The 19,966-nt window shown below is 58.3% G+C and overlaps 3 protein-coding genes across 5 annotated transcripts; 2 read left to right on the forward strand and 1 right to left on the reverse strand.

Annotated features, from left to right (window-relative positions):
• Nucleotides 1-702: 702 nt before the first annotated feature.
• ABHD8 (abhydrolase domain containing 8) lies at nt 703-7,177 on the reverse strand. Its single transcript, XM_053898164.1, has 5 exons — nt 6,965-7,177; nt 4,989-5,736; nt 2,976-3,146; nt 2,617-2,833; nt 703-1,361 (listed from the first exon to the last, which is right to left on the reverse strand). Exons 2-5 carry the CDS (start codon nt 5,726-5,728, stop codon nt 1,191-1,193), a joined length of 1,299 nt encoding a protein of 432 aa, XP_053754139.1. The 5' UTR covers nt 5,729-5,736; nt 6,965-7,177; the 3' UTR covers nt 703-1,190.
• A 1,803-nt stretch (nt 7,178-8,980) lies between these two features.
• On the forward strand, nt 8,981-10,134 carry MRPL34 (mitochondrial ribosomal protein L34). 2 transcript variants are annotated; one of them, XM_019416266.2, is made up of 2 exons: nt 8,981-9,161; nt 9,400-10,134. In XM_019416266.2, exons 1-2 carry the CDS (start codon nt 9,115-9,117, stop codon nt 9,611-9,613), a joined length of 261 nt encoding a protein of 86 aa, XP_019271811.1. In that variant the 5' UTR covers nt 8,981-9,114; the 3' UTR covers nt 9,614-10,134. The 2 variants fall into 2 exon arrangements, with proteins under 2 accessions (XP_019271811.1, XP_019271810.1); XM_019416265.2 differs by lacking the exon at nt 8,981-9,161 and adding an exon at nt 9,168-9,300.
• A 1,023-nt stretch (nt 10,135-11,157) lies between these two features.
• On the forward strand, nt 11,158-18,921 carry DDA1 (DET1 and DDB1 associated 1). Of its 2 annotated transcripts, none has more exons than XM_053898166.1 (5): nt 11,158-11,288; nt 15,807-15,887; nt 16,135-16,186; nt 17,008-17,069; nt 18,238-18,921. In XM_053898166.1, the coding sequence occupies exons 1-5, from the start codon at nt 11,286-11,288 to the stop codon at nt 18,346-18,348; spliced, it is 309 nt and encodes a 102-aa protein (XP_053754141.1). In that variant the 5' UTR covers nt 11,158-11,285; the 3' UTR covers nt 18,349-18,921. The 2 variants fall into 2 exon arrangements, with proteins under 2 accessions (XP_053754141.1, XP_053754140.1); XM_053898165.1 differs by lacking the exon at nt 11,158-11,288 and adding an exon at nt 11,838-11,862.
• Nucleotides 18,922-19,966: the final 1,045 nt, after the last annotated feature.

Here is a 19,966-nt window from a genome sequence, read left to right on the forward strand (position 1 = left end):
TCTGACTCCGGATTTCAGCTCAGATCACGCAGAGCCTGCTTGGGATTCTCTCGCTCTCTCCTTTCTCTGCCCCCCCCCCCCCACCGCTCCTGCTCTCTCTCTCAAAATAAGTAAATAAACTAAAAAGAAAAAAGTAAGAAAATATAGAAGAAATCCTTCTGCCCAAAATGAAAACAGACAGATTCATTGGCTCCAACATAAAAATTCTTCACGACAAAAGTGGCCTTAAACCAAGCTGGAAGATAAAGTGGATGGAGAGTAAAAGGTACCAAGTTGCCCTGTAGCGTGGGATAAAAGGGACTGAACGAACATGGTGTCAGGCACTTGGCACAGAGCTTTGTATACAGGTGGCACTCAATTATGGCTACTGCAACCCACGCAACAGCTACTGATCCTCACCTTAACCGCTGTATGAACCTCAGTTGGACGGCCTCCTGCCTTCCAAGGACGGGGAGCTCACCGCCTGTCTCTGCTCTGGGAATACTGCCCAAGAAGCCCCTGCATTCTGAGGAGGGAGGGAGAACTCGGGAAGTAAGCCTGGACAGCCAACGCCCTTCCTTCTCTGCAGTTCAGCTCTGAGTGGGTGGGACCCTCATCAGCCCAGCCTGCAAGATGGGGAAACTAAGGCTCAGGACGACCCTGCCCTGCGGTCACCCAGCACAGGTCCGGACACTCAGATTGTCGCTTCTTTTTATTGAGTTACAAGTTGAGATGTGCAGGTTCAGTGGCGCCAGCCCCCCATCCCTCCCTCTCCCTTGGGCAACAACAGCTCCCAGCGCCAAGAAATGGGGGGTGGGGGGGGTCTCGGGCAATGAGGCGGGGCCCCGAGGGTCCCAGGATCAAGCACGGCTGACACGGAAGACAGAAGGGGGGTGGGGGGGCCTGCCTCGGCCGTGGCGTTGAGGGGCAAGGACTTCTGTACAAGGTCATCCTCCACGGGGGTTCTGGCTGCGGCCCCAAACACGGATGGGTCCGGCAGGGATGGAAGCGGAGAGCGGTGTATCCACTTGGCTCCGGAGAATGCCGTGCCCCACCCAGCCGGCCTGGGGGCGTCTCCCTGCCCTGACTCCGCCCCCCGGAGCGAACAGCCCGCCCAGGTGGTCCGCGCGGCGGACGTGGGGCTGCTCCTGGCTTCCTCCTGCTGCTCCGCGGCTTACCAAGCGATGCCCGATGCCCGGCCGGCCCAGCGGCTACTTCTTCTCTTCTGGGGGCGCGGGCAGGGGCTCGGGCAGGGCCTTGGGCGAGGGCTCGGGCTCCCAGAGCAGGAATTCATGGAGGAGTGTGTTGACCGTCTCCGGACACTCCAGCATCACCATGTGGCTGCCTTCATCAATGAGCTTCAGGAAGGCCAGCAGCAGGATCTGCGGGGAGGGGCACAGGCTCAGGGTGGCCAACGTAGAATGGTGCCTCGTGGGGCACCCAAGCCCAGCCCCACGCCACGCCTGCAGCGTTAGGAAGTCCCTCCTATGCTCTACCCTTCATCCCTCTACTTCCATCCAAGCTGGACGCAGAGAATTGCCTGCCGCCCCAGTGGAGCTCGACTCAGTATTCATTCAACATTTATTAGGTGCCTACGATACGTCCAGAGCAGGCTTTCTCAACCCCAGCACTACTGACATTTAGGGCCAGATCATTCTCCGTGGTGGGGGCTGTGTCCCATGCCCTGTGGGATGTTGAGCATCGTCCCTGGCCTTGACCCACTAGATGCCAGTTAGCAGTGTCTCACTCCCCTCAGTCCACAGTGTGACAACTTTAAAAAGCCTCCAGACACTGCCTCATGTCCGTAGGGAGCAAATTCACTGCTGGGTGATAATCCCTGAGACAGACAGAAAGGCAAGGTCTCTCATGCCGGGAATCTTAACCTTGGCATTCCTGACACTTGTTAGGGGATCATTCTTTACCGTGAAGCCATTCTGTTCATCAAAGGATGTTGAGCAGCATCCCTGGCACCCACCCACCGGATGGCAAAAGCCCCTCCTCCCCATTCATGGCAACCAGAAAAGTCTGCGGACATTTCAGGGGCATCCGGGTGGCTCAGTCGGTTGGCCGTCCGACTTTGGCTCAGGCCATGATCTCAGGTGGGTTCGAGCCCCGTGTCGGGCTCTGTGCTGATGGCTGGGAGCCCGGAGCCTGCTTCGGATTCTGTGTCTCCCTCCCTCTCTCTCTGCCCCTCCCCGGCTTGTGCTCTGTCTCTCTCTCAAAAGTAAATAAACATTAAAAAAAAAAAAAAAAAAAGGCCGCAGACATTTCTGAGGTCCCCCGGGGGCCAGAATCCTTGCTGGTTCAGAACTGCTGGTCCAGAGCTATTCCAAGTGCTGGGGATTCCACAACACTTTCCTGGTAGTCTCTGACCTAAAGATCCTCCGGCCCACCCTCTCCCAGAATTCTGCATTGCGTCCCTGGTCACTTACACAAACCCCAGCGGTAAAGAGCACCTTTGATGTGCAACGGGGAAAGCACATAACCTAATACCTGTCCAGGGCAGCCCCACGTTCTGGATTCCTCCCTTAATCTCAGCTCTCAGTTTCCTGGGGCTGGAGCACAAGGCAGAGTCCACCTGGGGTGCACACACGGGGGGATCTGCGGGGCGTGGGGGCCAGGGTGCCAAGGCCCTACCTCAGCCATGCGCTGGTCTTCTTCCACCGGCACAAACTTGTCGTGCATGCCATGGACGAGCAGGACGGGCACAGTCAGCTCAGCATGGTAGACCTCATCGCCTTCGGGCCAGTACTGGCCACTCATCATGGCTCGCAGAACGAAGGACGACACGTTGAACGCATTGCCCTCTTTTAGCAGCTGCTTCTCTTTGGCTCCTTGGCGGGCAAAGCCGGCCCTGGTGGTGGGGAGGCATTCCTGGGGCCCTCATGCCAGCTTGGGCCACCAGGGGTGCCCCGCAATGCCAGTCCAGCAGTACAGCGCCCCCTCCCGCCCAACTCGGGGAGATGCCAGGGTCGGCCAGGGCCAGGGTCACTCACTTGAGAAAGCTCCAAGCCAGGCAGGGCGACAGGCAGTGCAGGACGCACGTGGGCATGTTGAAGATGGAACAAAAGCTAGGTTCCAATGCCGTGGGGCCCCCGCCGTTGATCATGATCACCTTGTGCACCAGGTCTGGGTACTCGTGTGCCAGGAACGTGCAGAAGGAGACACTGTCGGTGGGGAGGGTTGAAGGGTGGCAGTCAGCAGGATACAGTAAGTGAGGGAGTTCATGCCCTCCCTCACTCAGAGGCAGGTCCTCGAGGGCCAACATTCCTCCCCAGGGGCCCATGGGCACTGGATGGGAGGGATGGGTGTGGCATTTGAAATGCCCCCAAATTGGGGCGCCTGGGTGGCTCAGTCGGTGAAGCGGCCGACTTCGGCTCAGGTCACGATCTCGCGGCCCGTGAGTTCGAGCCCCGCGTCGGGCTCTGTGCTGACCGCTCAGAGCCTGGAGCCTGTTTCAGGTTCTGTGTCTCCCTCTCGCTGACCCTCCCCTGTTCATGCTCTGTCTCTCTCTGTCTCAAAAATAAATAAAAACGTTAAAAAAAAAATTTAAAAAAAGAAATGCCCCCAAATTGCAAGACTATATATGTGTTGAGGGTAAATTTTTTTTCTTCTTTTTTGGAGAGAAGATCCAAATCCAGAACTTTCCTCAGATCCTCAAAGCCACCATGACCCCCAAAGGGGTAAGAGCTACTTATTGTCAAGTGTTAAGGAAGCAATCCAATGAAATCCTTTGGTTTCCCAGAGAAGGTCCCTGTTTCCTATGTATCCCTTCCTTTAAGGATAGTCTGTCTCCAGCTTCTGAACGTGGCACGTCAGCCTGCCTTATGCAGGGGGAGAGGTGCAGCCTGAAGAGAGAGCCCCCAGGGGTCCAGTTCCTGTGGGCTATAGCCATTCTGTTTTGTAAACTAGTAAACTAGTAACTAAGTTCACCATTGGGTACATTTGTAAATTATTTAGCAAATAAAGTTTTACTGGAACACAGCCACACCCACTGGTTTACAATTATGGCTCTCTTTTTGCTATGGCAAAAGTAGAGTTGTAAAGTTCCAACAGAGATGACCATACGTCCTGCAAACCTAAAATGTTTACTCTCTGGCCCATTGAGAAAAAATTTGCCAACCCTTGCTGTAAAGAGGGACAGGATACGATCAAGAGTGAGGCGGGCTTAACTGTGCCAGGGTGGCTCAGTCCAGTAAGTGTCCGACTTCGGCTCAGGTCATGATCTCACGGTTCGTGGGTTTGGGCCCCACGTCAGGCTCTGTGCTGACAGCTTAGATTCTGTGTCTCCCTCTCTCTCTCTGCCCCTCCCCTGCTCACGCTCTCTCTCTTTCTCAAAAATGAATAAACATTCACAAAAATTATTAAAAAAAAAAAAAAAAAGGAGAGAATAGTACCCCTTGGCAGTGATCAGTCACCAAGGTCCAGTCTCCAACGGAGTGAGCACTCACCTAAGTGCCAGATGGTGTTATCTATCACCCCTTTAAGGGAGAGTGAAAATTACAGCAACCTGCGTCCTTGGAAAAAGACTTTACGGGATTCTAATTAGCCCTTCCTTGGAGGCCTTGGGGTCTTCAGAGCAACTGCTTTTTGAACTTGAAGACAGTGGTTCTCAGCCAGGGGTGATTCTGCCGGCCAGGGGGCCCGGGGCAATATTTGAAGACGCTTCAGATTGTCATGAACATCACCAGGCCGTTGCGCCAGTGGCAACCAGCGGGTAGAGGCTAGGGATGCTGCTGCCACACATCCAACAGCCACATGAAAGCCCCTCACGGAGAAGAAAGACCTAACCCAAGATACCAGCGGTGCCGGGGCTGAGAAACGCTGCTTTAAAACAATATGAAACGATAGCAGTGGCGGGAATCCCTATCTTGTTACAGATGTTAACGAGATGTTTTCAAGGAGAGGAAGCAGCGTTTTGGCGAGGGGGTGTCCCGTCCTGGCCGCCCCCGCCCCTCCTCCCCGCCCCCCCATCTCTCACCCCCATCCCTGCCCCAGCGTCGGCTCACCCGTAAGAATGTCCAATGAGCACGTTGCGCTTCTTGGCGTAACGCTTAAAGATGGCGCGCATGTCCTCTGCCAGCGCATAGAAGGTGTAGGCTGCGGCCACCTGGGGCGCGGAGCTGGCCCCGTGACCGGCCAGATCGGGTGCCACCACCTCGTAGCCCAGGCGCACAAAGAAGTCCAGCTGCTCCTTCCAGATGGCCAGGGAGCCGCCCACACCGTGGATGAAAAAGAGCACCACATCTGCCTGGGCACCTTTGCAGCTTGTGATGCGCTTCTCACAGTCAATGTGGATGGTGCGCTTGGGGCGCCGGGTTCGCCGCCGGCGGCCACCACTGCCACTTCCGGCGCTGCCCGAGCCCGAGCGGCCGTCACTGCCTGCCGGGTCCGCCAGCTCCACCTCTAGGGCGGCCGGCGGCTCCCCGGAGCCATTCTGCCCGTGCAGGAGGTCAGCACGGGGTGCCCGGCCCAGGTTCTCCACCAGCAACCGCCCGTTGCGGTACACGGTAATGCGGCGCTGGCAGCGGACCAAGCCAGACCGGTCCCCCTGGGCAGCATCTGGCAGTGGTGGAGGTGGGTTGGGGGCTGGAGCAGGCCCGGCATGCTTCACCCGCAGCACACGGCCAGGCTTGACCTCCACAAAGGTGTAGCCATCACTGGACTCGACGCTCTCCAGCGGCCCCACAGCGTTGGGGGGTGCGCCCAGTAGGCAGCAGAAGATCCCGTCGGTCACCCCGGTCAGCATGGCGTGTCCTGGAAGTGGGGCCACATCCATCTCAGGGGTCATCTACATGAGGAACCCTCCACCCCCACAGCACCCAATCCCTGCACCTGGGGCAGGTGAGCTGCGCTAGGAGGTACCTTCTGGCCCCCAGTGTTTGGAGGGCGACAGCCAGTCAAGCACCAAGATGTTTAGTCTAGTCAGTGCCTGCATGGTGGCTGGCCACCCTCCTGGGCGAACCTAGTCTATCCTGGAGAGAAGGACCTGGCTATGGCTGACCCCAAGAGGTGTCCATAGGGAAGGTGGTATAGTCAGGGGGTGCTTCTTGGAGGAGGAGACATTGTAGCAAATGAGGACACCCCCCCCCCCCCAGCTGAGGATTATAGCAGTTATGGCTTCCTAAACCCATTCATTCATTCATTCATTCACTCATTCACTCATCCATCCATCCATCCATTCATGCACACACTCTCACTAACTTACTTTATACTTCTGAAGGCACCTAAAAAAGGTGCAGATTCCAGCGAGCCCCCATCCCAGGCCTCTGAACCTGGCTCCTGAAAGGTGAGGCCCTCAGGGAGGGAGTTAGGGACTGATCTCCAAAAGGCCTTGTCCAGCTCCCCGAGACCCAGACTGGGTCTGTTTCACAGAGGGACAAGCTGAAGCCCAGACACTCTGTACGCCCCCCGACCCCCAGTCAGTGCTCTGGTTTCTGGGGGGTCTGACACACAATTCCCAAAGGTGATGAGGATGGAGAAGGTAAAACCCTCCCTGGGGGCCTCCAGGCCTCCATCCTGCTCCCTGGGCTACCCCCCCCTCCGTGTCCATGGCAACCACAGGCTGTTACATAACTCAAGGGGGATACCCGTGCAGCGCACCCCCATTGTCTAGGGCCTGGAGATGGGACGAACCCCTCCCCCGCCCCCGTCCCCATCCTGTGAGCCCTGGGGATAAGACACGCCAAAGGCACGGCCTGTGATGGCCCAGACTTGATGATAGAGGGGGAGCAGGTCTCGCCTCTCACTCCACTGAGATCCCAACCCTGGATTGCGGAGGGGGACGCAAATGCGCCACGCCAGGTCCCCTCCCCAGAGGCAGATCCCTGCCTCTCGGTTGCTAGTCAGCCCTGCGGCGGGGTTGAGGCCACTGGGGCTCCGTGGGTTCCTAAGAGCCCGAGCACTGGCTTTGTGCACACCCCCTTCCGAAGTGGAAGCCCCGGGGACCTCGTGTCCCCCCTCCCAGAGCCCACTCCCCGCTCACCTCATCGAGGGCCCCGTAGCCCAGGGCAGGGCGGAGGAGTCCCGGGCGGAGAATCCTGCGTCCGCCTGCGGCGCCGTTTTACATGGTGGCACGGGGTCGACCCAGGCGCGTCTACGCGGGCAGCCTCGGGCCCACGGCGGTCAGCGCGGGGGCATCCCGCGGCCGCTCAGAGAGCCGGCCCTTTAATTCTCTCTCCGGGGGGGGAGGGCCGCATGCCGACGGTCAGGCACCTCGGCCAATCACAGCTATGAACCGACCTGGCCTAGTTAGACTGCCAATCATAGGCCGCAGCTCGGGGATGGAGGCGGGCTCATGAAGTAACGACCCCGCCCCCTTTAGGGGCTTAACAAGGTGGAGGGAGGGATTGGGCCTGGCCCCAAGGCCGAGAAGGGGGCCCAAACTGGGGTCTGCGGAGCTCCCGGGAGGTAGCAGCTGGAGCCCTTTACTGCGAAGAGGATCCCCTCGGCTAGCCTCTGCCTCCAAACTGCCCTGTACCCTCCAAAGGGGGCCCCATGGTCCTCTCTCTGTGCTGACCTTTCTGTTCTAGAGGTTCCCAGATCTTTCCAATTTCAGGTGGGGAAACTGAGGCTCATGAAGGGCACAAAGTCACAAGGCAAGATGTCGGACTGTAGGGCAGAAGTGGACTTAAAACCACGGCTTTGTGATATCAAGTCCCGGAAATTATTATTCGTTAAACCTTTAAACAGATGAATTGGAATTTCACAGACGAGCCAGTTTAACCGTTGGTCAATTTAACCGGTGACTCCGTGGTCCCAGCTGGAGTCAGAGATCCCAAGGTTCAAATTCAGTCTCTGCCCTTTGTTGATATGTGACCTTGGGCCAGCCACTTTTCTGAGACTCCTTATTTCTCTATGAAATTAATCCCCTGAGTTTGCTATGCAGCTAAAAACACCCAGCACGATAAGTGCTCGATACATTATTGACACTATTATTGTACTGGTTTAGTAGTGTAATACTACTCACTTAGTAGTGGTTTGCTAAGTGATGGTGCAGGTAGGATGGACTTCAGAGGACAAGGGGTTAACCATTCCTTGCCCACTCCCAGCTCCTGGAATTTGCTGCCAGAGCTGGAATAGGTCCCACCGCCCACTCTTGCCCACTCAGGGTGCTCCTGGGAGACTACAGTTGATTCATGCAGTAAACAGTCCCCTTCGCCCCTCTCTGGGCCCTCCAAGTTGGGAGATTCTGGGGAGCCTGCAGCGACTCAGCCCCAAGCCTGGCCCTTGAGGGGTCCCTGGGCTTTTGGGAGAGTCTGGGGAGAGCTATACGGGGGCACGGTTGGGCCAAAGGGAGGGAGGGGGTTGGGGAAGAGGAAAATATCCGAGGATTTTAAAAGATGAATGGGGACGGGGGAGATGAATAGGGGAACATCAGGCATTGGAAAGTGTCGCTGAAATTTATTGTGTGTGTGTGTGTGTGTGTGTGTGTATGGAGGGCTTCATATGCTTGCCAGAGGAGCTGGGTATTTTTCGTGGGGCAATGGGGAGCCATAGAAGCTGTGTGAGAAGGGAAAGGGCTCAGATATGAGTATTAGAAAAAAATTTTCTAGGGCCTGAATGGAGCCACCACCAAGGGCAAGCTTGAAACCCATGAGTTTTACACTGAGAAACTGAATCCCCGAGAGGAGCAGGGACCACCCCAAGGACATCCGGCCAACATCAGTTCAGGTCTCCTGGGCACCCCGCCAAAGAGCAGAGACTTGGCTGGGCCCTTAGAAATGCTGCCAGCCAGCTGTGTGCCATCTGCCTGCCTCCTGCTGGGGAAGGAGGATCAACCAGCCGTTTCCTGAGGCTGCCCCCAGCTGCGCGCACGGTCACCTCCCGGCACCCTCTGCTGGTCGACGGGAGAAGGAACGACGGCTCCCAGCAACGTCTTGTACGCAGGCGCATGCCGAAGAGGTGCCGTTCGTCTGCCACCTGTTGGTCGACATGAAGAAGTACACTCCCTTGCCTGTAAGGACGCGCACACAGATGGGACGCAGGCGCAGAACTGCAACTCCGGGAGGACCCGGTGGCCATTGGGCTCCGCTGTAGGAGAAACTACATTTCCCATAAGTTTTCGCACTGCAGCGGCAGAGCCTATAAGCTTTGGAATAGCCGGCGTGGGGACCGCGCGACGGGCGGCTGGACATGGCTTTCTTGGTCGGATCCCTAGGTCGCCAGTTGGGCCGCCTGAGGTGAGTCCTTACGGGGATCCTTCCCCAAATTTGGAAGTAACGGCGGTGTCCCGCGCTGGTGCCAGCTGTATACGGACAACATGACTTGCCAACGCCTTGCGCCTTTATGGAGCGCCTCTTGCAGCCAGGCTCCGTCCCGGCACGGATAGGGAAGCCGAGGCTCCAGACTGGTTGAGCGTCACGCCGAAGTCACAGAGCTCCCCCTCTGACCTTTCGCACCGTCTCTCTACCCCCGCAGGTGGCTCCAGCCCCGGGCCTGGCTGGGGCTCCCCGACGCCTGGGGACTCCTCGCCGCACAGCAGAACCGGGGAAAGGCGCGCGGGAACGAGTATCAGCCGAGCAACATCAAACGCAAGCACAAACACGGCTGGATCCGGCGCTTGAGCACGCCGGCCGGCGTCCAGGTCATCCTTCGCCGCATGCACAAAGGCCGGAAGTCTCTGAGCCATTGAGGATTGCGACGCCGACCGCGGGACCCCCATTAAAGCCTTTGTCTCTCCTGGGACCTCTCTTGCTGTTGCTTTTGTGGGGAGCCCGGACGACTCAGACATGCGTGCACCTCAAATTGTGGGGTTGGCCCAGGGGGAGAAGTCTGGGGCTGGACTGAGAGTGGGAGTAGGAAGTCAGACCTAGTCCCTTTCTACGATTTTTGAATTAGGAAGAATTTTGAACATACGGCAACAGCCCACTGAGTAGCACAGTGAACCCCGTGTACTCTGTACACAGCTCTGACCACCAGTCACCCACAACCCACCTGCCCCCTCCTGTGTTATTTTGGAGCAAATCTCAGGCATCGGGTTATTTCTTCTGTAAGTATATCAGAATGCATCTCTTCTAGAAAAAGCCTTTTTAAACACTCCAGGCCTGGTGACAGGCCTTTTAAGAACAACCAAAACAACTTTTCACACCTAAAAAAAATGGTTAACGTTGTTCCTTAATATCATTAAGTGTCTAATAAATGTCCGAATTTCCATTTGTCTTCTACCTGTCATAATTTTCCACAGGTCTGGGGAGGCTTGTGGGGAGGGGGTTGGTGTTGGAATTCACTTGCTCCTTGGGGATGCGTTGTATGACCTTGAGCAAAGGCCTTAACCCTCTGAGGCTCATTTGGCTTCTATGAATTGAGGTGCTTGTTTCTCCTTTGCTGTGTTGTTGGAATAATAATACTTCATAGTTTCCACTTAATACTACTGAGTATTTCCTATGTACTGGGTGTCGGGTCCTTGTCCTTGGCAGGCTATCAGTCTGGTGGGCAGGGTAGGAGCACTTGATTTGTACCCAGGCAGCTCGGAGACAGCGGAGTCAGGGCTGAGAGGAGGATTGCGAGGGCTGTGGGACTCTAGAGGAAGTGCCTGGCTTAGACTTGGGAAGAATGAAATCAGAGAAGGCTTCCTGGGAGAAGTACCAGGATCGGGGAGGGCCCAAAGGGAGAAGGGATTAGACCCCGGTGTCAAGATAAAAGGTGCCTGAGAGATGCCGGAGGGTTCCAAAATTCGGGGCCAGGGAGATGGGACTGCATCCCTGGGGGACTGGGGAGCCACGGGGGCATTTGGACAAGAGAATCTGAGCTGTCAGTTGAAAGATATTAAGCAGCAAGTGCAGAACAGTTTAGATCTGTTAACAGGTTAGGACCCTGGGGAGGAGGCTGGGAGTGTTATGGTGGGTCCCTGTCTTCCGGGGCTGCTGTGGAAACTCCATGAGCCACCACATGAAAAAGTGAAGTAAACGCTAGAAAGTCGAGAGACTAGAGGAACCTCCCGGAGTTGTGGACTACAAATCCCAAGAGACTTCGGGGGCACGGCCTCCGCCCACTTCCGGATTTTGCGCCTTCGCCTCCAATTCCCGGGCGGGGTTTTGCTTCCTCAACCGAACTTGACCACCAAAGGAGGAGGTGTGGTGGCCAATGGACGCGTGACTTAGTGGGATCTGGCCAATGGAAGCGCGCAGAGGCCGCTATCCTTGGGGCGGGGCTAGAGTGCAAGCCAATGAGGGGGGGCGGCGGCGCCATCAGTGTGGGCTGTGCCGTGGCTGGAAGTTACTGTGCGGCGGCGGCTAAGAAGGCGGCTGTGGTGGCGGCGGCGGTGGCTGAGGCGGTGGCTGAGGCAGCGACGGAGGAAACAGAAGATGGTGAGAGAGGCTGCCGGGCCCGTACTCCCCCCTCCGTTCGACAAAATGGCGCCGCGGGCCCACCCACCTTTAGTAATCCCTGAAGCCCCTCACCTCCCAGCCCGGCCCCCTCAGGCCCCGCCCCGCCTCTCGCTCTGCCCTATAACCTTCAACCTCGGGACCCTGCTGTGAGCTTCCTGCTGACCCCACCCCAGCTCCTTCTCTCCGACCCCTGACCCCATGTAGGCTTCCAGGCCCTGACAACCCATTCATTTCCGGGTCGCTGCTCCCCCGGAAATCGGTGGGGGTGGGGATGGGGTCTCCCGAGACCCCCCATTTCAGGCCTTGTCCTCGGCTTCCCCGGCCTGGGTGTCTCCAGTTCATGAGGATTTGGGAAGCTGGCCTGGGCGTTGGGGCGGGGGAGGGGGCTTGACTTCGTGACATGTGGGGCTTTGTAGCCAAAGGAAGTGCGACATCACAGACTGCCCAGGTCCCCCAGAGCCCTGATCCCACCCCCAGGATTCGGGCCCGGACCTGCCCCTAGGAGGGAGCAAGTTCATCTCTCCGATCCCAGGCCTTTCTGCGTTAAATGGAGGTAGCAATAGTCCAGACTTGATAGAGTTGTGACAATTGAGAGAACTGATTTCGTGAAGGGCTTAGGACAGTGAACGCTCAACAGATGAGCTGGGTGACTTGGGGCTGGTGACATCTTCTCCCAGCTGGCTTCTCATCTTGAGGTGGGAATAATGCCAGCTGGTTGGGCCATGCGCTCATCCTGGATTTGGTTATAGTGGTTCTTTGGGGTCCGTCCCCCAGCCTGCAGAGTGGGATGGTGACTTGGCATCAGAGTTGTGCTGAAGGCCCCACCCCCACCCCCGAGCTGACAGAGGTGATGCAAGCTTTTGCAGGGCAAGTCAGAACCCCGTGGTCCCTGGACCCAGGGCCCGAGCCCACAACCCACGGGATGTGGTGAGGGATAGGCAACAGAAGTAGGAGAGGGGAAAGCGGGTCCTTAGCACGCGGGTCCCCAAGCCTGGGTGTTGTCCCTTGATTCATTGCTGCAATCTCGTCCCCCACGTCCAGTCCATAAGAAGTTCTGATGGCTTTGCCTCTAGGATGCATCGTGAATTCGTCCACAGTTCCCTATCCTGGTCTAGGCCCTGCCACCACTTGTCTGGACGCCCGCCCCAGCCTCTTCCCTGGTAACCTTACCTCCATCCTGCCCCCCCCTCCCCCGCCCCGGCAGCCTGTAATTCACCCAGAACCAGAGCGAGCTTGTCACTTAAAATGTAAATCTCATTATACCACTTTCTAGCATATAAGATACTCTAGGGCTTTCTTTCTTTCTTTCTTTTTTCTTTCTTTCTTTCTTTCTTTCTTTCTTAATGTTTATTTTTGAGAGAGAGAGGGAAAGTTTGTGCAGGAGTCTGAGCAGGGGAGGGGCGGGCGTGGGCGGGAACAGAGGATCTGAAGCAGGCTCGGCGCTGAAGGCAGAGAGCCCCAAGTGGGGCTCCAACTCAGGAACCCGTGAGATCTTGACCTGAGCCGAAGTCTGATGTTTAACCGACTGAGCCACCCAGGTGCCCCACTCTGGGGGTTTCTTGTAACCCAGATGAGACCCCAGCTGCCCCCTCGCCCCCAAGGCCCCGTCTACCTCTGTGATCTCATCTCTCCTGTTCTCATCTCTTCCCTCAGCTCCAGCCACACTGTCCTTGTTTTCATGTCCCCACACTCTTGAGTCCCTTCCACCCCAGGGCCTTTGCATCTGTTGCTCCTTCTGCCTGGAATGTTCTTTCTCCTGTGAACATCACCCCCTCGGAGGAGCCCTTCCTGACTTCAGGAGGCCCCTTGTCTCTCGTCTCTTGGCACATTATTTCTTTTCCTCTCTCTTTGGGTGGGTTCACTGGTGGACTGCCTGCCTGGGGATGGCACACACATGTTCGGTGAGCGTCTGCTGAGGCAGGTGCACGGCTTCTGGGCCCAGCTTTGGCTAGGATTTGGCCGGCTGGCGTGAGGATTTCTCTCCTGTGCCCGAGGCCTTGTTTTCCTGCTTGGCTGGCAGGAAGTACCGGTCATCCCATCTTCATTCATTTATTCAGCACAGACACACTGGTGCTCACAGCTGGCCTTCAAGGGAGCTCTGCGAGAAACTCTTTCCCGGGCTGGGGGGCCGCTTGCCCCAGGTCACCCAGCCAATGAGGGGCCCGACCGGGATTGAGTGCAGGTTGTGGGGTTTCTGCACCTCTCACCACTCTGCCACCTGGCTCCATGTGAACCCTGCCAGGGGTCCAGGATGGAGACAGCCCTGCCCTGCCCTCTGCCCTCAGGGAGGAGCCAGTCCAGCGAGGGAGATGGACATAGAAACGAGTGACCTCATCGGGGTGTGATTTTGGCTCTAGCAGAGGTTCTCAAGGCGTGGGGAGAGGGAAGGGGCCGAGGGGGTTCGGAGCTGAGCAGAGAGGTTGGTGGGTGTTTCCAGCATGGAGAAGGGAGGGGCACTCTGCGGGGGTGGCCCAGGACCAGCACAGATGGAGGGGCTTTGTGGCAGGAGGACAGCGTGGGCCAAGCCGAGCCAGGGCTTTGGAGGGGCTTGAGCAGGGACAGGAGCCCCTCGTCACCCTTCAGGTCTCAGTGCCTGCATCATTGCCTCTGGGCAGCCCTTCCTGAGCCCCCGAATCAGTCACAGCTTTCCCCAGTGCTGTCCTGGGTCTCACAGTCCCCTCCCGACACCCTGTCCTCATGGCCACTCAGGACTCACCAGCTCTTCGAGTCTCACCTGTGTCCCTGTGTACTCCGTGCTTCCCAGGGCCGAGAGCGGGTCTGTTGTGCCTTCCCCCCAGGGCCCCGCTGCCTGGTGCAGAGCCTGCCACATAGTAGGAACCTGAGGAAAACCTTGCTGGATGGATGAATTTGGCTCCGCCGTCTGGGGTGGAATTGGGGCAGGGGTCCTGGGATGGAGGAGGCAAATTTGAGGGGCTTTGAGCTGGCTCCGGGGCAGTGGGTCACCCAGACGTCACGCCTCCTGAGTGGGTGGGGGAGGCTGACCCACACTCCAGCTTCCCTAGCTGGTCCGTGCCGCCGAGGTCTCGCTAGGGCCCAGGAGAGGGAGGGCTGGGCCCTACAGAGGTGGGAACACCTGCTCTCACCTGCCCTAGAGGGTGGGGGGCATCACCTGGACAGCTGCTTCCCTGACATTGCTGAGCTCTGGCTCAGGTATGCGGATGGATCTCCCAAGGGAGGGTTAATGTGACCTGCAGGGCCTCTGAGGCCTTGGTTTTCAAGAAGGGAAACTGAGGCACTGGCATGTCGTGTAAACAAGGAGCTTGGCCTCTGAGGTTGGGTGAACCTGGGTAAAATCTGGTTTCTTGTTTTCTTGGTGGGGCTGGGTGAACGCAGACGAGGACCATGTGACCTTTCTGCCTCCATTTCCTCGTCTTTATTATGGGGTGACTCCAGCCCCTGGCAGGCCATGTGAGGAACCCCTGCCCACCTGCCCCACTCCAGGCTTGATGACAGCGCCGCCCTCCTGTTCTGCTAAGAAGTCACCCCAAACTCTCGGCCATCATCCTTCCCCAAGCATCCCTCAGGCTCTCGTGCCTCAGTTTCCTGAGGTGGACCTGGCTCTCACTGGCCTTTATCGCCCCCGTCTTATGGCTGAGAGTCACTTCCTTCCCAGAATCAGGGCCTTTCCCCTCCAGAAAGCTCACCCTTTCTTGCCCAGCTCATGCCAAAGTGTCAGAGAAAAAGGACTTTCGATAGGTCAGGGCTGTGAATGAATTCTGGTGCTGGCTCCCGGCAGCCGCACGGGCCTGGCTCCGTGCCATGGACGGGCCATTCTCCCTTCGCGGAGCAGCCTCCAGGTCGGTGGACCCCAGGAGCAACCCCTGAGCTGACTCTTGTTCACAGACCTGTCTGCTTCGGTCCACACAGCATTTTCTGAAAAGCCCCGCCCACCTTGAACAACCTGGTGACGGCGTGCTAAGACTTGGGTTTCTGAGTTTTCTTAGGACTTGGGAGCTCATTTGACCTGGGTTCCCGTGTCCGTACAGCAGCAGCCTGTGTCCCGGCTGCCCTCTCCCCTTCACCCAGGGCCCTGCTCCCCACCCCTGTTTACGGTCACTCTGGCCCACAGGGTCTTTTAGGGTAGCCGAGCCCTTTTCCATCCCAGGTCTCTGTCAAGGTGGATATGTGGAAACGAGACCCAGGTGTTTAATATTCGGCAAGCACAGAGGGAAGGTTTGGGCCCGGGTTCGACTCCCTGCCCTGCTCCTTGCTCAGCCTCCATTCTCCCCGCTCTCAGCTGGTTACAGGGCTGTTGTGAGGACCCCAGAAGAGAACGCTCACTTATCCCAGGGCTACTTTTTTCTGGTCCCAACAGTGTGCACCTCAGGTAGCCAGCTTAAGGGTGCATTCTGGAAAACGTCACGGGAGGACCTGAGGAAGGAAACTGGAAGTCAGCTGGAAGCCCAGTCCCACAGGCACCCCAGGGATGGCCCGACCTGCTGCCCTGTCTCACTTACCATCTTCCCTGTCTTCTAGGCAGATTTTTTGAAAGGCCTGCCTGTCTACAACAAAAGCAATTTTAGTCGATTTCACGCCGACTCTGTGTGCAAAGCTTCGGTGAGTACGCGTTCGGGCGCTGGGAGTGGTTCTGGAGCTGCCGGGGGGGGGGGGGGGGGGGGGGGGGGGGCAGGGCACGACGTGGACACACTGTCGAGGTCCCGCCAGGAACGCAGGCTGGTCTTCGAGCCCAGCCCCGCCCACATCCTTGCACACGTTGTCTTTATGGGAGGGTGGGTGCCCAGGTGAGGGGTGGGGGACCCCAGTCAGCCCGCCTGCTCTCCTCACCTCCCCGGCTCTCCTGCAGAACCGTCGTCCCTCAGTCTACCTGCCCACGCGGGAGTACCCATCTGAACAGAGTAAGTGGCCTCTGTCAGCCTGTCTCAGCCTGGCTGCCGAGGGGAAGGGCCCCAGGGCGGTGTGGGTGGTGAGCTCCGGGATGCCTGTCAGCGGCTGGAAGCCTGGCTTTCTCTGGGAGCCTCCTGATCTCCACATGCTGGCGTCCACATGCGGCCCCGAGGGGGCCCTCATTAGCTCTCATCTGCTGCTCGCCGGCCCCCTCCCCTTCACCTCCCATGAGTTTGGGTGTCCCCTGCCAGCACCGCGTCGCAGACCCTGAGCGCGTACTGTGGGGAGGGGTTCCCCGCCCAGCCTGGGGTGGGCAGCTCAGGGAGGGGGGGGCGGCCAGGTGGAGGGGCCCGCAGAGAAAGGCACAGAGCGCGCAGAGCAGGACGACCTGAAGGTTATCGTGGTTGTGTTTTATTTTAATTGTGAAAGGAACCTACTTGGACCCTGCTGGGTGGGTTCTGTGCTCACCGGGGCACAGCTGTATAGGTCTGTGTTCCTGGTCTGCCTGGACCCGTGTGCCGGGTTTCCTTCCCCGACCTGGGGGGTGGAGCCCCAAGTGCGGCGGAGGTCCTGGGTCTCCCTAGGAAGCAGGGGCCCAGCTGGAGCAGCCGGCTCAGGCCCCCGGGTAGTAGCTGTGTGTTGGAGCAAAAACACCAGGCTTCCCGAGCTCTCCCGTGCTGGGGGCGCAGACTCCCCACGCAGTCACCAGGCAGAGCCAGGCTGGAGACCAGGGAGGGGCGAGGGCCTGTCCTGGGAGGGGCAGCGCAGGCCGGGGTGGGGGCTGGGCCACCTGCAGCCTCTTCCCGCAACTTTCTCCGCCTTTTCTCCTCAGTCATTGTGACAGAAAAGACAAACATCCTTTTGCGCTACCTACATCAGCAATGGGACAAAAAGGTAAGGTGCCTGGGGTCAGGTGCCGGAACTCATGGCAACGGTGGTGGCCAGCAGAGGGGCTCTGAGTGGGGGATGTTTGGTGGCTGAATAGCAGTTTGCCAGGCAGTCTAGGGGAGGGAAGAGCATTTCAGAGCAGTGAACGGCGTGCCGAGGCCATACGGTTCTGGCGTTCAGGGATGGGTAGGAGCTTGTCAGGAGGTACAGAGGCCTGACTGCCGCTGAGGCCTGGCTCTCCACAGCCTGCCAGCATGGCCCGGGCAGCAAACAGACTTCAGTGTTATTGCCGAAAATCTTTGTTTAATGGTGAAATGTCACATGATTAAAGTTCCAGGCGATATGGGGCGCCTGGGCGGCTCGGGCGGTTAAGTGTCTGACTTTAGCTCGGGTCATGATCTTGTGGTTTGTGAGTTCGAGCCCGCATTGGGCTCTCTGCTGTCAGCAGAGCCCACTTCGGATGCTCTGTCTCCCTCTCTCTGCCTCCCTGCTCGCACTCTCTCTCTCTCTCTCTCAAAAATAACTAAACATTAAAAAAAAAAAATTCCAGGCAATACAACGGGGTGTAGTTGTAGTGAAAGGTCTTGCCACCCCCATCCCGAGGCTGCCTTTTTACACAGGACATTTTTTTCTTTTCCTTTAATGAAAACTCGCGTGCGTTCTGCAACACAGTCTGGGGGTTTTTGCCTAACACTGAGCATCAGACAGCGGCCTGCTGTGGGTGAGGTTGGAGGAGGACCCCATGATGAAGGGACTGTTCTGAAAATCTCAGCTGCGTGGCCCACCCCGTCCTCCTCCCCAGCCCCGGCAGACCTGGGTACCCGCCGTGGGGGAAAGGAGATTTTCCCACACAGGCCCGCTTTCCTCTTCTGTGGCAACGCACGCCTTCCCTGGGTGGCTCATGGGTGCTCTCTGCCCTCTGGCTGGGTGGCTTATTCCTCAGTGTGTTCCGTGCAGAGCGTGGGTCACTGCCGGCCGTGGGGACTCCTCACAGGGCCCGGGAAATGCCTGGCAGTCTGGGGCTGGCGGTCCCGAAGACTGTGGCTCAGCCCGGGGCGGTCCGGCAGGCAGGAGAGGCCCTGGGCTGGGTGCCCAGCTCCAGGCCCGGCAGCAGGTTTTCAGGGGCTCGCCCAGATGAAGACTTACGCGGCCCCCCTTTTGCCCTGCCTCTCAGAACGCCGCCAAGAAGAGAGACCAGGAGCAAGTGGACCTCGAGGGTGAGAGCTCGGCGCCCCCCCGCAAGGTCGCACGGACCGACAGCCCGGACATGCACGAGGACACTTAAGACTCTCGCTCCCCACAGGCGCCTCCTGTCTTGTCTGCTCCTCGCCCGCCCGCCTTGTGTAAGCGCCCCCCACCCTGCCCCCCACCGGCCCGCCCCCCGCCCTACAATCCATACCACTTCCAACCTCATAGGAGCCGATGTATTTATTTTCCTTGAGTTTTTATTTATGCTGTAAAATGTACCAAGCGATGGTTAAAGGGGACGTCAGACCCAGTAGTGCGATGTTGGTAGATGCTTTTTAAAAAACATTGTTATTCACAACCCCTCCCCCCCAGAACCCCCTTTGTGCCCCCACAAGCCCCCAGTTCTCCGGAAAAACCAGAGCGTGTCTGCAAGGGCCTAGAGCCGGGGCCCTGCTGTGGCCCGGCAGCATGCGTGGGAGCCCTTCTCTTTGCTCCTGCTCTCCAGTCCGGGCCTTACAGACTTGGCTTGGACCTGTGTCGTGCCCAGGCTTTGCTCTGAATGTGTGCCAGGGGGAGAAGTCGGCATTTCCGGATCTTTCTCTTAAGTCATTTTATCATGGACTAGTGCGTGCTCCGTGTCCACCCCAATAAAAGGATCTTTCCTACTCGACCTCGCGTCTTGGCTCCGTATGCCTCAGCCCCAGAGGACGGAGTCACTGAGAGTCGTCTCATCACCACCAAGAGGAGCCAAGAGGGCCCCCCCCACATGCTGGGGCCCTGGGAGCCACTGGATTCTCTCACGGGCCTGCTGTGGCCGCCTCGCTCAGAGCCAAGACCTGCCTGGACCCACCCCCCATGCCTCACCTGTCAAGGTGTCCCAGAGGACCAGGACACCCCTGAGAGATGGTCCGTGTTGCCAAGGACATAACTGTGGTCAGCCCCACACCCTGGATGCCTCGAGTCAGGGTGGTGTTCCCACCGGCCACTATGGAGACCGCCCAGGTGGCATGGCCTTGAGCGCCCCTGGTTCAGAGACGAGGCACATGGAGCTCTGAGGAATGCCCAGCCCTGGAGCTGTCGGTCAGCAAGTTACACAGCCACTGGCGGGCTGTCAGCCAGGCTGGGTTTGGGCCCGAGCTTGGAGACGTAGAGGGCATTCAGGCTCCAGGCAGAAGGTTTGAGGCCTCAAACACTGGGCCTGAGGCCAGGGGGAACGCTGCTTCTCCCCACCCACCAGCCCCAAGTGGGGGCCGTGGCCTGGGAGCTGAGCGCTACAGCCTTGAGGGCGGTGAGGGGTTGGGCTGTGGAGCTGGAAGGAATGCCAGGCTTTATGGGGTGCCACCAGATTATCACCGTGGAGGTCCCTGCCTGAGCCAGACTGCTCCAGCCTGGGCCGCCCGGCGCCTCCCACGGTGGAAGGTTCTGGGGGTCACCACCGAGCTGTGCCCTGTGGGGCCAAGGGGCTTTTCCTCCCAGCTTTGGGTGGCATTTACGCCTGTGTTGAGTCCCTGTGGTCACAAGGCAGGTGCTCACAAGATGCGAGCTTGCTCTCGGTGGTGCTGTGGTGGACTGAGTCCCCAGAGGCTCTCAGACTCCTTGGAATCCCCAGTCTCAGGGGTTGGTCTGACCTAGGCAGGCACTTGGTGTCACTGATGGTTAGTGAATAGACTTCAGCTTCAAAGCGTATGGGATAGTGAGAGCCGGTGGCACGCCTG

The sequence above is a fragment of the Panthera pardus genome, unplaced genomic scaffold (assembly GCF_024362965.1).
Source record: "Panthera pardus isolate Hobbes unplaced genomic scaffold, ASM2436296v1 HiC_scaffold_8, whole genome shotgun sequence".
Taxonomy (NCBI): Eukaryota; Metazoa; Chordata; class Mammalia; order Carnivora; family Felidae; genus Panthera; species Panthera pardus.